The sequence below is a fragment of the Arvicola amphibius genome, chromosome 3 (assembly GCF_903992535.2).
Source record: "Arvicola amphibius chromosome 3, mArvAmp1.2, whole genome shotgun sequence".
Taxonomy (NCBI): Eukaryota; Metazoa; Chordata; class Mammalia; order Rodentia; family Cricetidae; genus Arvicola; species Arvicola amphibius.
In genome coordinates this window covers 130307324-130319943 of record NC_052049.1, presented here as the reverse complement: position 1 = coordinate 130319943, position 12620 = coordinate 130307324, and the positions used below count along the sequence as shown (strand labels likewise).

At 46.0% G+C, this 12620-nt stretch overlaps 1 protein-coding gene across 1 annotated transcript; it reads left to right on the top strand.

The window, feature by feature from the left end:
- The first annotated feature begins 3269 nt into the window (after window positions 1-3269).
- Window positions 3270-4728, top strand: Rplp1 (ribosomal protein lateral stalk subunit P1). The gene is made up of 3 exons (XM_038323131.1): window positions 3270-3466; window positions 3900-3974; window positions 4492-4728. Exons 1-3 carry the CDS (start codon window positions 3395-3397, stop codon window positions 4687-4689), a joined length of 345 nt encoding a protein of 114 aa, XP_038179059.1. The 5' UTR covers window positions 3270-3394; the 3' UTR covers window positions 4690-4728.
- Window positions 4729-12620: the final 7892 nt, after the last annotated feature.

The following is a 12620-nucleotide window of genomic DNA, read 5'->3' as shown; positions in this document are numbered from 1 at the left end:
AATGTATCTAGATCATATTGTATTTTCTGTGACTTTTTCAACTGTTCTGAATATTTTCTAAGGTTTTATAAAAAAAAAAACAAAAATGCTGCTATTGATTAGCCACAAAAAAAATGCACTTTAGACATATTTAACAATTAAGACTTTTAAAATAAAGATGGTAACTGGCCAATGATAACAATCCATTTTAGGAAGGTTTTAGAATCCTGTATGTATATATTCACTTTCTTTTTTATATATGCAAATGAAATACAATAAAAAAAGCACTAAGAAACACAAAGCTGTGTAGTGGACATTCTCTCAGCATGCTCCCAAGCACCTGCAGTGTTCTGTTTATCTGGTACTTACTTAGTATTAGTGGGATACAAGAAAAGAGCACTAGAGAATAGAAACTTGGCTGTGAATAAATGTTGCCTTTATGGGGTATGAAACAGGCTAAGATATTGCTCATGGCCCCCAAAGTCTGCTTATAAAGTCCAACATCATCAAAAGTACTGTGCTGTTTGTCCTATCCTAATGCATTCTTTGCTGAACACTTCTTAGCTCCTATGGCTAATGTGGTTGGAAATCAACTTTGATTATACTATACGACTCCAGCATTCCTCAGAAGGAAGGTGCTCAAAGTCAAAGCCTCAGATGGAAGCCAGGTTTAGCAGGATTTTTCAGTGTGCTTCATCACTCAGTTCTGAGACTACCCATGTTGACTGACACTGCTCAAGATGCTCTATGACGTCTTCCCTATTCCCTCAAGGGTGCAGTTTTCCTTACACTGAAGAGAATAATGTTGCAATTGGCTCCTCATGCCTATACTCTATAGAGTGTTGAGGGCAGAGACAATGGCTACAAGTGCTAGTTGTAGGCTGTGCGCACACCCAGCTTTAACCAGGTTTTCCTAAATTTGTTCCTTTGCCAGTATATCATTCTCACCTGTAACTTTCAGAACTGATAGGCATGAAATAGGATCTCATTGGTTTAATGAGTCCCAATTGTGAGTTTGGTTTCTCAAATGCAAGAGCCTTTGCAATAAAACTACATAGCAAGTTTTTTGGGTGTGTAGGATTTTTATGTATCCTTTGCAACTTGAAACTTTGGATCTTCCTGCCCATGACTTTTTTATGGCACCTTTATGATTCCAGGGGTTGATTCCATGTCTTCAACTTGCAAGGAGTACATTCTGCCACCAGAAGCCCCTCTCTTCCTTTGGTAGAGCTTTGTTTTGAAGCACCTACCCATGCTCCTTGGATCTCTACTTTCCACCAACAGCACTAGCATAAGTGTGCTTACTGACGTCTCTGCCATAAGTGTGCATCTATTTGCATTGTCAGTGACACTTAGAAATTCCTCTAGGGCCAGGTGTGGTGGTGTAAGCCTCTAATCCCCGCTCTCAGCAGGTTGAAACGAGCACCACAAACTCAAGGCCAGACTGGGTTGTATAGTAAGGTCCTATAAGGGGCTGAGATGTAGTTGAGTGGGTAGAGTGCTTGCATAGGGTATACCAGGCACTGGGTTTGCTCCCTCGAACTGGCTGCAGTGGTACAAACTTAAAATCAGTCCCAGGTGGGGGCAGGAAGATCCTTCACTACAGGTTATCCTCAGCTACATAGCAAGTTCGAGGTCAAGAATTATCCGTGTTTTTGTTTTTCAAGACAGGGTTTCTCTGTAGCTTTGGAGCCTGTCCTGGAACTAGCTCTTGTAGACCAAACTCACAAAGATCCACCTGCCTCTGCCTCCCGAGTGCTGGGATTAAAGGCATGCGCCACCACCACCCGGCCGTGTCTTTGTTTTAAAGATTTGAGGCCTGCTTGTCAAATCCCATTGAGATCATGATTATAATTTTATTTGTAACTATATAATTTGGGGGGAATTATCCATTTTAGGGTCTTAAGTGTGAAAACTATATTTCTCCACTTCGCTTCCGCTTGATAACTTTCATGGCTTGTTTGTGGTGCTGAAATCGAAATTACATGAAATTTAAAGCAACATCGTATGTTGGAGGTATGGCTTTTTGGTAGACCACTTGCCTGGTATGCATGAGGCTCTGATTTCAAGTCCTTAGCACTGAAACCTTTACACAGACTCTTCCAAGAGCTCTGCAACTGAGCTGTACCCCAACTTGAGGTGTATTTTAATTTTTTAAGATGTGTGTGCGCGCATGAGCAGTCTTGGGATTTCTATTGCTGTGCTAAAGCGCCACACACTGAAAAAGAAGCAAAGGAAGACATTCATATTTGTTCCCCATTTTCAAAGAATGTTTAAAATTTTTTTCTATTAAGATATTTGCTTTGGGCTGGGTGGTGGTGGTGGCACCACACCATTTAATCCCAGAACTCTTGGGAGGCAGAGGCGGCAGGTGGACCTCTGAGTGCCAGGACAGCCTGGTGTACAAGAGCTAGTTCCAAGTTAGCTAGGACTGTTATACAGAGAAACCCTGTTTCGAACAAAAATAAGGTATTTGCTTTTAATGTCTGCTCAATACTCTTATCGTATTATGAAAGTTACTCTCCTAGTTTTCTAGGGTCTATGTAATAAGTTGTCAAATTTTAGTCGCGTGGTTTCCTGTCTTTTTTTGGGCTACCATACGTTGCATGATGATACTTTTTTTTTTGCATGATACTTTTTAAAATAATGACTTTTTATGTGTATGTGAGCTTGTCTGCTTATGTCTGCCAGGATCCGATCCCCTGGAACTGGAATTCGAGTTCTGGGATGGCAGAACCGAACAAGGGTCACCTAGAAGAGCAGTAAAATGACTTTAACCTCCACGGCACCTCCAGCGCCCTCTGTGCTTTCTCAATATAATGAATTACTTTAGAGTTTTCTTGGGATGAATTGTCCTGTTTAACCTCGATACACTGCAGTTGACATACAACACCGGAGACTCCCCCCCACACACATTCATGGTATTTACCTACTTTATGAGACACGCTGGGCGAGCGCGTGCGCGAGGGTGGCAAGGTGGGGGTATGGCCAGCCACGTGATCGTCACGTGTTTTTTCAGACAGTGTGCCCAAGTCACTGGGACGCTCCTGCTAGTTCAAGCAGGGGACCGGACTAGGGCGCTCACCCCAGACAACTTTCCGGTTAGCTGTTAAAGCGTAAAGTTCAGCACTTCTGATACTAGCAAGCCGCTACAGGCCAGCAAAACCGGAAGCCGAGCGTCCAAATCCGGAACTGCGTCATTCAGACACCGCCTCTCGTTTTTGGCTCAGCCCCTTCCTCTCGGAGCCGGGATTCGATTGGTCGACGCGACCCCGATAAGAGGCTGCGCGCAGGCGTGTGTGACCTTTTCCTCTGCTGCCGCCAAGGTGCTCGGTCCTTCCGAGGAAGCTAAGGCCGCGTTGGGGTGAGGCCCTCACTTCATCCGGCGACTAGCACCGTGCCGGCAGTACGCAACATGGCCTCCGTCTCTGAGCTCGCCTGCATCTACTCCGCCCTCATCCTCCACGACGACGAGGTGACGGTCACGGTGAGTGCGCGGCGTGGGTAACTGCGGGGGGGGGGCCACGTGTGTTGGGCGGGCACCGGGCTCTCGGCTGCCCGACTCGTCGCTTTCTCGGATATTCCGTTCCTAGGCTTCCTGGCTCTTGGCGCGCATGCGCTCTGTTCTACCCGCGCCTTCCCGCAGCCGTGAAAGGCGGTCTCGAGTGTGCCTGTGGTTGTGAGATCAGTTGTTAGTGGGTTGTCTTAACACTGGCCTTTAGGATTCGGACTCCGTCATTAGGCCTAAAGGGCAATCTCACTAGCCTCCGAGCCATCAAACCTGGCCGATGTTTTTATGATAAGCATTCATGAACTGCCCTTAGAAGCTCAAACTGGCAGTGTGGCTGTGTCTAAGCGACTTCTGTCACTTGGTCTTAACCGTATTCTGATCGCCCTGATGGGCTGCGTTTGTGTTCCAGGAGGATAAGATCAATGCCCTCATTAAAGCAGCTGGTGTCAATGTTGAGCCTTTCTGGCCTGGCTTGTTTGCCAAGGTAAGATTTGGGGGAAGTCCTGCTAATATACTACCGCCATTGAATTTTGTATATCAGGCCCTGGTTTCTAACAGATTAAACTTTAACCATGTCAGTTCAAGCAAATCCTTTAAGTGTCCTAGTTATGTCTGTACAAATTGAATTTAGTGGCCTTTTTAAGTTTGGGCATTTGAAACAAGCAAGATGCTTGTTAAGTAGGAAGCTACGCTCTGGACAAACTTATTTCTGGGAAGGGAGGTCAGCCAACTTGTGGAGCTGGGTTCAAAGAGTTCAGAAATTTTGAAAATCTGCCCATTACTGCTCTGTTGGGCTACCTAGGGCAATTTTCCCAACATGAAAGGAAATTCAGTAATCCCGCCATAAAACAGCAACCAAATACAGGCCCAGTTTACACACTTAGTATCAGTTTTGTGTGTGTTGACTGTAGTCCTCTGCCTTGGTCCGGGAATGGCTGAACAAAACGTGTCATCGCAGCTTAAAGGATAAGACTGAAACCCCTTACCTGTCTGTGTTGCAGGCCCTGGCCAATGTCAACATTGGGAGCCTCATCTGCAATGTAGGGGCTGGTGGGCCTGCTCCAGCAGCCGGAGCGGCACCAGCAGGCGGTCCTGCCCCCTCCACCGCTGCTGCCCCAGCTGAGGAGAAGAAAGTGGAAGCAAAGAAGGAAGAATCCGAGGAGTCTGATGACGACATGGGCTTTGGTCTTTTTGACTAGGCATTTTGTTACCATGGCAAATAAAAAGATGAACCTGTAGGTGGGCTGGCGTGGTTCTGTGTGTGTGCTACAGGTATAGCTTCTTGAGGGTCCAGGGATGGTAGCAGGTGCCTAAGAATTCAGGGTACCATCTCGAGTTACGTGTGGACAAAAGCCTGGGTCAGTTAAGCTGTAGCCCTAAAGAACTTGGCTGCCTGGGGTCCTTCTGTCTCCAGAAAGGCACCTTTCAGTGCCAAGGGTTCTGAGCACCTGTTTAGTGCCAGCCATTTTGAAAACGAACAAAGCCCTAGAAGCGCTTACACTGTAAACAGCTCTTAAAATGCTGTTCAAGATCTAATTTGCTTCTGTAAAGGTGGCACTTTGACAGTTGTGGGGGCGGGTCTGAGTAGAAATTGTGTTCAGTGAGCACCCTAGCTTCTAGGGTTACCAGTAGTATTAGGTGGCAGCATCTGGAAAGGTCAGGAGAGCCTATCCACTGATTTCCATTTTAAATAGGCCCTGGCAGCTGAAACTTCCTTTAGGGGTGCAGAAAAGCCAGGGGAGAGCCACATACACATTGCTGAATGTGCCTTGTACTTGTAGGGTTATAAATTGCACTGATTGTCTTCAGTATTTTATTCCCGTGAAAGCTCTGCTTGGCTTGAGCAGGTCAGTAAACATGGTTGCCAAGGCTTGCTGAGTAAGCTGTATTCAGAGCGCAGCTGCCTTTAGGGAACCACAGACTGGAACCCTCCTTATTAAGGTTTGTTTGGTGGGTGATTTATCACACAGGCTTGTTTCTGCTGTTAAAACAGCTGTAAGGAAGGTTCCAGCCTGTTACCCCTAAGAACCAATGTAGCTGCATTCATATTTTGGTTCTATAATATCTATAACTGAGTTCAAACTCTGCTGGGACTAGAGTGCACTGCCACACCTGGTCTTCAAAAGTATCTTAAGCAGAACATGCAGTAAGGCTATTTGACTGCAGCTAAAATCCTTAGGGCCAGAACCTGAGACAAAAATGTTGAATAACAAGCCTTGGTTTACTGTTTAAGTTACAAGCCGCTCTTATCTGTAGGCAAACCTTGAATATTTGCAGTGAAGATAAAATTCAGACCCAGGATAGGGCTCGGTGATGGAATGCTTGCCTAATGTGTTTGGCCCTGGGTCTTCATAGGGCAGATGGTTTACATAGCATGACAGGACAATGCTCAATCCTTACAAACTTAATATTGCTCAGATCTGCACTTCTGACTTGTATAATTATTGAGGGTTATAATGCCAGTTAAGGGGGGTATCTTGCTTCATTCTGGTCTTGGGAGTTGTTAACATCCCTTCTGCTGGAACATTGCCTTGCCTGGGTGGGGTTCCCCCCCCCCCCCCAGGGTCCTTATTGTATAGCTTTGGCTAGTCGGGAACTTGATGTGTGGACCAGGATGGTCTGCTCTGTGCCCTGGTGTTCCCTGTCATCCCAGCATTTATAGGAGGCAGAGATCAGGGAGGATTTGAGGCTGCCTGCCAAAAAACAGAAAACAGTCCCTTTGTAGAGCTGGGAGATGTGATCTATTTTGAAGCTCTGGGATCCAAGATAGATAGGGAATAGGTTTAGGAAGCAGGACCTAAAAGGTTTTCCAGGTGGGAAATAATAGGTGCAATTTTTCTGCTTTTCAACTGCCTGGGTTGCAAGTGTATCCCACCAGACCCATTTTGGACTGGAGAAATGGTTCAGTGAACACTGGACCATTCCAGAAGACATTGGAGTCCCAGAGGACCCAAGGGGACCAGGCACCAATATGTACTCACCAATGCTGACAAACACCTGTACACATAAAGTTTACTGAGTGGTGCCTTCCTTGCCACCTGTGTCTAACATTTTTAGGGATCAAGTTTATGAATATGTTAATTTATGAATATGTTACTTCCATGTAACAATGAAAATGCACAATTGATGAAATAAATGTTGCTTTTCTGGGCTGGAGGTGTAGAGCTCTTGTGTAAACAAAGGGCCTGGTTTGATTCTTAGTAGCCATTTTACCAGCCACAAGATTGTTAACTTAAAAACTTATGTATAAGCACACATGTTCCTCCTCCCTAGTCAGGGTGTCTACTTCACGGCCCTGGTTGTCCTGGAACTGGCTCTTACAGACCAGGCTGCCCTTGAGCTCAGATATACCTGCCCCTGCCTCCCACTGCCCAACTAGGCACATGTATGTTGGTACTTGGAGGCTAGAGGCAGATGCCATGGAACTGGAGTTCACTTGTGAGCCAGCCAACGTGGAGCCTGAGACTCAAACTCGCGTTCTCTGGAGTTGCAGGTTGTATTGATTGAACCATTCAGTCACCTCCCCAACCCCAGGATGTCCTAACTCCACATCCCAGAATCTGGGAGAGTGCCTTATAAGTTCTAAACCTGCCCAGGATGCCTCAGAAACTCTACTGTGATCTCATTTAAGTTTATTTGCAACTCTTTAAAAATCAATTTTAGGACTTAATAAAACTTTATACATGGTCTCTTAGTTTGGATTTTGGATTTCTGTTGCTGTAATCAACACCATAGGCAAAAGCACCTTAAGGAGGAAAGGGTTTATTAGGTTTACTCTTACATTCATTATCTAAAGAGGTGGTCAGGTCAGGAGCTGATGCAGAGACCATGGAGGAGTGCTGCTTACTGGCTTGCTCTCCTTGCTTGGTCTGTTTTTGTTTTGTTTTTTTCTTCTCAAGACAGGTTTCCTCTGTGTAGACCTCAAACTCAGATCCTCCTCCCTCTGTCTTCTGAGTGAATTAAAGGCATACACTACCATGGCCCAGTTTCAGATTTACAGTAACCAGGACCACCAGCCTAGGGATGGCACCATCCACAGTGAGCTGGGCCCTCCCACATCAACACTATGAAAACGCCCTACAGGATTGCCTACAGCTGGAGATAGGGAAACATTCTTTTTTGTTTGTTTCTCTCTTGGTTGTCCTGGAACTTGCTCTGTAGACCAGGCTGGCCTCCAACTCAGAGAGCTGCCTGCCTCCTGAGTGCTGGGATTAAAGGTGTGAGCCAGCACCGCCCTGGAAGCTTGCTCTTTTTTAAGATTTAGGTATACAGCGTTCTGCCTGCACACCAGAAGAGGGCACCACATCTCATTACAGATGTGTGTGAGCCATCATGTGGTTGCTGGGAGTTAAATTCAGGACCAGGACCTCCCAAAGAACAGTCAGTGCTCTTAAGCTCTGAGCCATCTCCAGTCCTTGGAAGCATTTTCTTAATTGAGTTCCTGGCTCTAGCTTGTGTGAAGTTGAAACAGAGCTAGGAGTACACATGGCTAATATAACAAAGTGCAGAGCTCCTTCGAGAAGCCCACACCCGTGCTTTAGTGACGTTTTAATCTGTACATGGAGGAGCAGCAGGAAGAAGAGAGATCCCACTTCAAAACAAGGTAGACGGCAAGGACTGACTCCCAAGAGTGGCCCTTGATGTTAGTAGGTTGCTGCAGCATGCATGCACTGTGTTCACACCCGTATCATACACTCCTCACACACAGCCCTGTGTAGTTGAAGAGAACTAGAATTCTTTATCCTCCCATTTCTACTTCCCAAGTCCCGGGTCCTGGGGCGTCACTGCAAGCATTCTCCTAAACCGTTTTTGTTTGTTTTAAATGTGAATTTCAGTTTAAAAACTGGGCATGGTTTCTTTCATGTGGAAGAGACACTTGACTTCTAGGCAGCTACCGAGGCAAGAACTCTGGCTAGTTTTCAGAGTTTCAGCTCAAAATAAACAGAATCAGGAAAAGCCTTGCTGGGTTTCATGCCGAGGCTGGGAAAGGGAGGGTAATGCTTTGAAATGGGATTTGGGCTAGCCACTTTGCCTTAGTCCAGTGCTTCTCAACCTGTGAGTCACAACCCCTTTGGGGGTTACATACCAGATATCCTGTATATCAGATATTTACAACTCATCAGTAGCAAAATTACAGTCATGGGGTAGCAATGAAATAATTTTCTGGGTGGGAGTCACCACAACACAAGGAACTGTATTAAAGGGTCACAGCATCTAGGAAGGTTGAGAACCTTTGCCTTAACTTAGTCTGACCTTAGTTGACCCTGACCCTGCAGCCTTTCAGAAAGGTTTGTTTGTAATTCATAGTTTTGGAGCCTGGGAAATCCAAGTCTGGGTGGCCCCATTTGTTACAATGAGGGCCTTTTGGCTACATCACAGCATGGTGGGTGGTGTCTTAGTGTGTAAGGGGACAGACACCATGCACGGAAGAGATCAGGGGTGGTGCCAAGTCACCTTCTAACAATCCAGTCTCACAAGACCTGCATGTGTCCCTTGTGAGGGCATTGCCTCATGGCCTAACTTCCTCCCACCAGACCCTGTTACAAGCTTCAGAGGATTCCACCCTTCGGGACAACCACACTGGAGACCGGGACCACAGGACACAAACCTCTGGATAATAAATCATGTTTAAACTTAACAACACCTATGTCTTGGAGATCTGTTGGGACGCAGGGTTAAGTGTTCTGATGTCCAACTACTAGTGTTGAGTCAGATCCCAGTGCTGCCAGGGCTGTGGAGCTTGGGAGGATTAACCTCCCCCTCTGGTTTATTGTATGCTGGGTGGGAGTGGTGGTAGCTAATGCTATCTACCTCAATGAGTTTTTATAGGGAGGATGAGGCGGTATGGGCAAAGCATTTACACAGTTCTTGTTTAAAAACATATTAGTGATGCTGGACATTGTTGTGTGGTCTAGACCCAGTCGCTTTGGGAGGCTGAAGTGGTTATATCATCTGAGTGGGTGATTTCAAGGACCCGTTCTGGCCATAGCGTGAGACCCTGCCTCGGAGGGCATTGGCATTTAATTTCTTAGCTTTCTCATAATAAATCGATGCTTAAAATCTAGAAAGGGAGATGCAGGGATGACTGGGTGGTTAAGAGCGCACACTGCTGTTGTGGGGGACCCGGGTTCGCTTCCTGTCATCCGTGTAGGGCAGCTCACAACCACCTATAACTCCAGCCCCAGGGAATCTGAAACCCTTGGCCTCGGTGAGCACCAGCATTCACTTGCACACACCCCCATCCATATAATTAGAAATAAGATAAATCTGAGCTGGATGCTGTGGGTACACATTAAACCACAGGACTCAGCATGCAGGGGCAAGAGGATCTCTTGTGAGTTTGAGGCCAGCCTGGTCTACATATTGAACTCCAGATCAGCATGAGTTACATAATGAGATCCCGTTTAAAAAAACAAACAAATAGGGGGCTGGAGAGATGGCTCAGAGGTTAAGAGCATTGCCTGCTCTTCTAAAGGTCCTGAGTTCAATTCCCAGCAACCACATGGTGGCTCACAACCATCTGTAAAGGGGTCTGGTGCCCTCTTCTGGCCTGCAGGCATTCAGACAGAATATTGTATACATAATAAATAAATATTTAAAAAAAACAAATAAATGAATATATAATTTTTTAAGTAAAAAGATGGAATGGCAAAATGGCTCAGCAGGTGGGAACGCCTGCTATCACAGCTGATGAGATGTTTGATCCCTGGGGCCCACATGATGGAAGGAGAGAAGTGACCCCTATAATTTTTCCTCTCACTTGTACTCAAACGCCTCAGTACACACAGCCCATATACACAAAGTGATGTGAAAACAATTTTTAAAATAGTTTAAAGGGAAATTAGAGAAGTAATTTACAGTAACTTTCTTAGTTTGCATGTTTTGACTGTGGAAAAAGTCAAACACTGGGATCTCAGGATTCATGAAGGTAGAATTGAATGCATGCTGGGTTTACATGGGTTGCTTACAAGTGAATGTGTAAGGATGCTGGCTCAGTGCTGCCCCACAGTGGCCTGTTGTGGGAATGGCTTCACAGCTGGGCGCTCCTAGGCTGGAGCTATTTTATGAATCAGTGAGGGAAAGAGTCCACTCTGATTGTGTGTCAACCAACCTGTGACTCTGTCAAGAGGAAGCTAAATGCACTTGAATTTGTTCTTACCTTCTTTGTAATTTACTTTCTCGCACTTGGCTTTTCCCTTCTCACACTCAAATTCATTTCTTGTCTGAGAGCCAAGGATGTGGCTGAGCCGTCCTGCGATCAGGCGAACCCTGTGCCCCTCCGGGCCCATTGGAAGGAAAAACTTGATGCGGACGGCTTCTGCTCTTGCCATGATCTTTCAGAGGTGGCTGCGTGTCTCCTGAATAAGAAAGATTCTTGTGAGATGGAGACCTAGGGCGAAGTTTGTGTCATCGGGAAAATTGTCGTCCTCCTTTAATTTTTGTGTTATTTTGTTTAACTTTTAAGATTTATGCTTATTGTGTGTGTGTGTGTGTGTTCATATGACTGTATGCCATGTGTGTGGTGCTCTCAGAGGCCAGAGAGGGTATCAGGCCTGAGCAGTTGGAGTTCTGTGCTGGAAGCTCAGGGTGGTCTGGGAACCAAGTTCTGGTCGTCTGAAGAGCAGGAAACACTCCTAACCTCTGGGCCATCTCTCCAGAACCCCTTTTAGTTTTTTTTAAATTATTTAATATTGCATGATGTAGACATGGGTGTAGGTGTGTGTGTGTCAGGACACACACGTGGGTGCAGGTGTGTGCGTGTTTCAGGACACACGTGGGCATAGGTTTATGCGTGTGTCAGGACGCACACTTGGTCGTAGGTTTGTGTGTGTCAGGACACACATGGGTGCAGGTGTGTGTGTGTGTGTCAGGACACACGTGGGATAGGTGTGTGCGTGTGTCAGGACACACATGTGGGCATAGGTGTGCGCGTGTGTCAGGACACACGTGGGCATAGGTGTGTGCGTGTGTCAGGACACATGTGGGCATAGGTGCGTGAGTGTGTCAGGACACACATGAGGGCATAGGTGCATGCGTGTGTCAGGACACATCTGCTGGAGGAGCCAGTTCTCTACTTACACCTTTATGTGGGTTCTGCGGATCTGAACTTAGTTCCTCAGTTCTGTTCAGAAGTGTGCCATCTTCTTGCCGGCCCTGTCCTCTTTTAGAATGAGCTCTGTGACTTAGCCTCTCAGATGGTGAGAAATTCACCCAGAGGATTTATGGCCCCATCTCTTGGCAGAAGTGACCCACACAGACAAGGCCTCTGTTTTCTTCCTCCTCCTCTACTCGATGCTGATTTCTCTTGTGCAATCTATGGGGCTCTTCCTTTGACTTGGCTGGACTTTGAGCTAAGTCTTCATTTCCGTTTGAGGAAGAGGATGAAGGACTCCGTAAATTAAATGAAAGGGGAAACACTCAGAAGGTTCTGTGCGTAGCTGTGGCAGTAAGTTCTCTGAGATGATTTTAGGCAGTGGTTGGATCCAAGTTCGTTTTAAGGCTGACAGGTTTATACGGATCAAAGGTTTTGGACCAGGGTGTCTCTTTACTGGATAAAGCTCTTGTGAATGAGTCCAAGAAGGAAGTCACAAGGTGTGTTTAAAGATCCGGCACGGTTAAGACCTGTTCCTTTGTCTACCCTCCTTCCAGAGATAATATTGAACCAGTGTAAACACTTAGAGACAAACCTTGGTGGTTTATTGGGATCAAAAATATATTTCAGGCGGTGAGATGGCTCAGTGGGTGAAGGCACCTTTTGCCAAGCCTGCCCACTTGAGTTCCTTCCCCAGAACCCACATGGTAGAAGGAGAGAACTAACTCCCGCAAGCTGTCCTCTGACCTCCACAGGTGTGTCACAGCATGTGACATGCACACAAAATAAATAAATAAAAATCTTTAAAAAAAAACCCTATTTTTCTACTTCTGTCTTATTCCTCCTTCATCCTCTTTGTTGGAGACAGGATCACACGTAACCCACAGGGCCTTGAAGTCCTTATGTAGCTAAGATAACGTTAAACTTCCTATCCTCCTACCTCCCTCTGAGTGTTGGGATTATAATCTTCCTCCCCACACCCAATTTATATGGTATCAGGGATCAAAATTGAGCTTCAAATACGCTAGACAAGCCCTT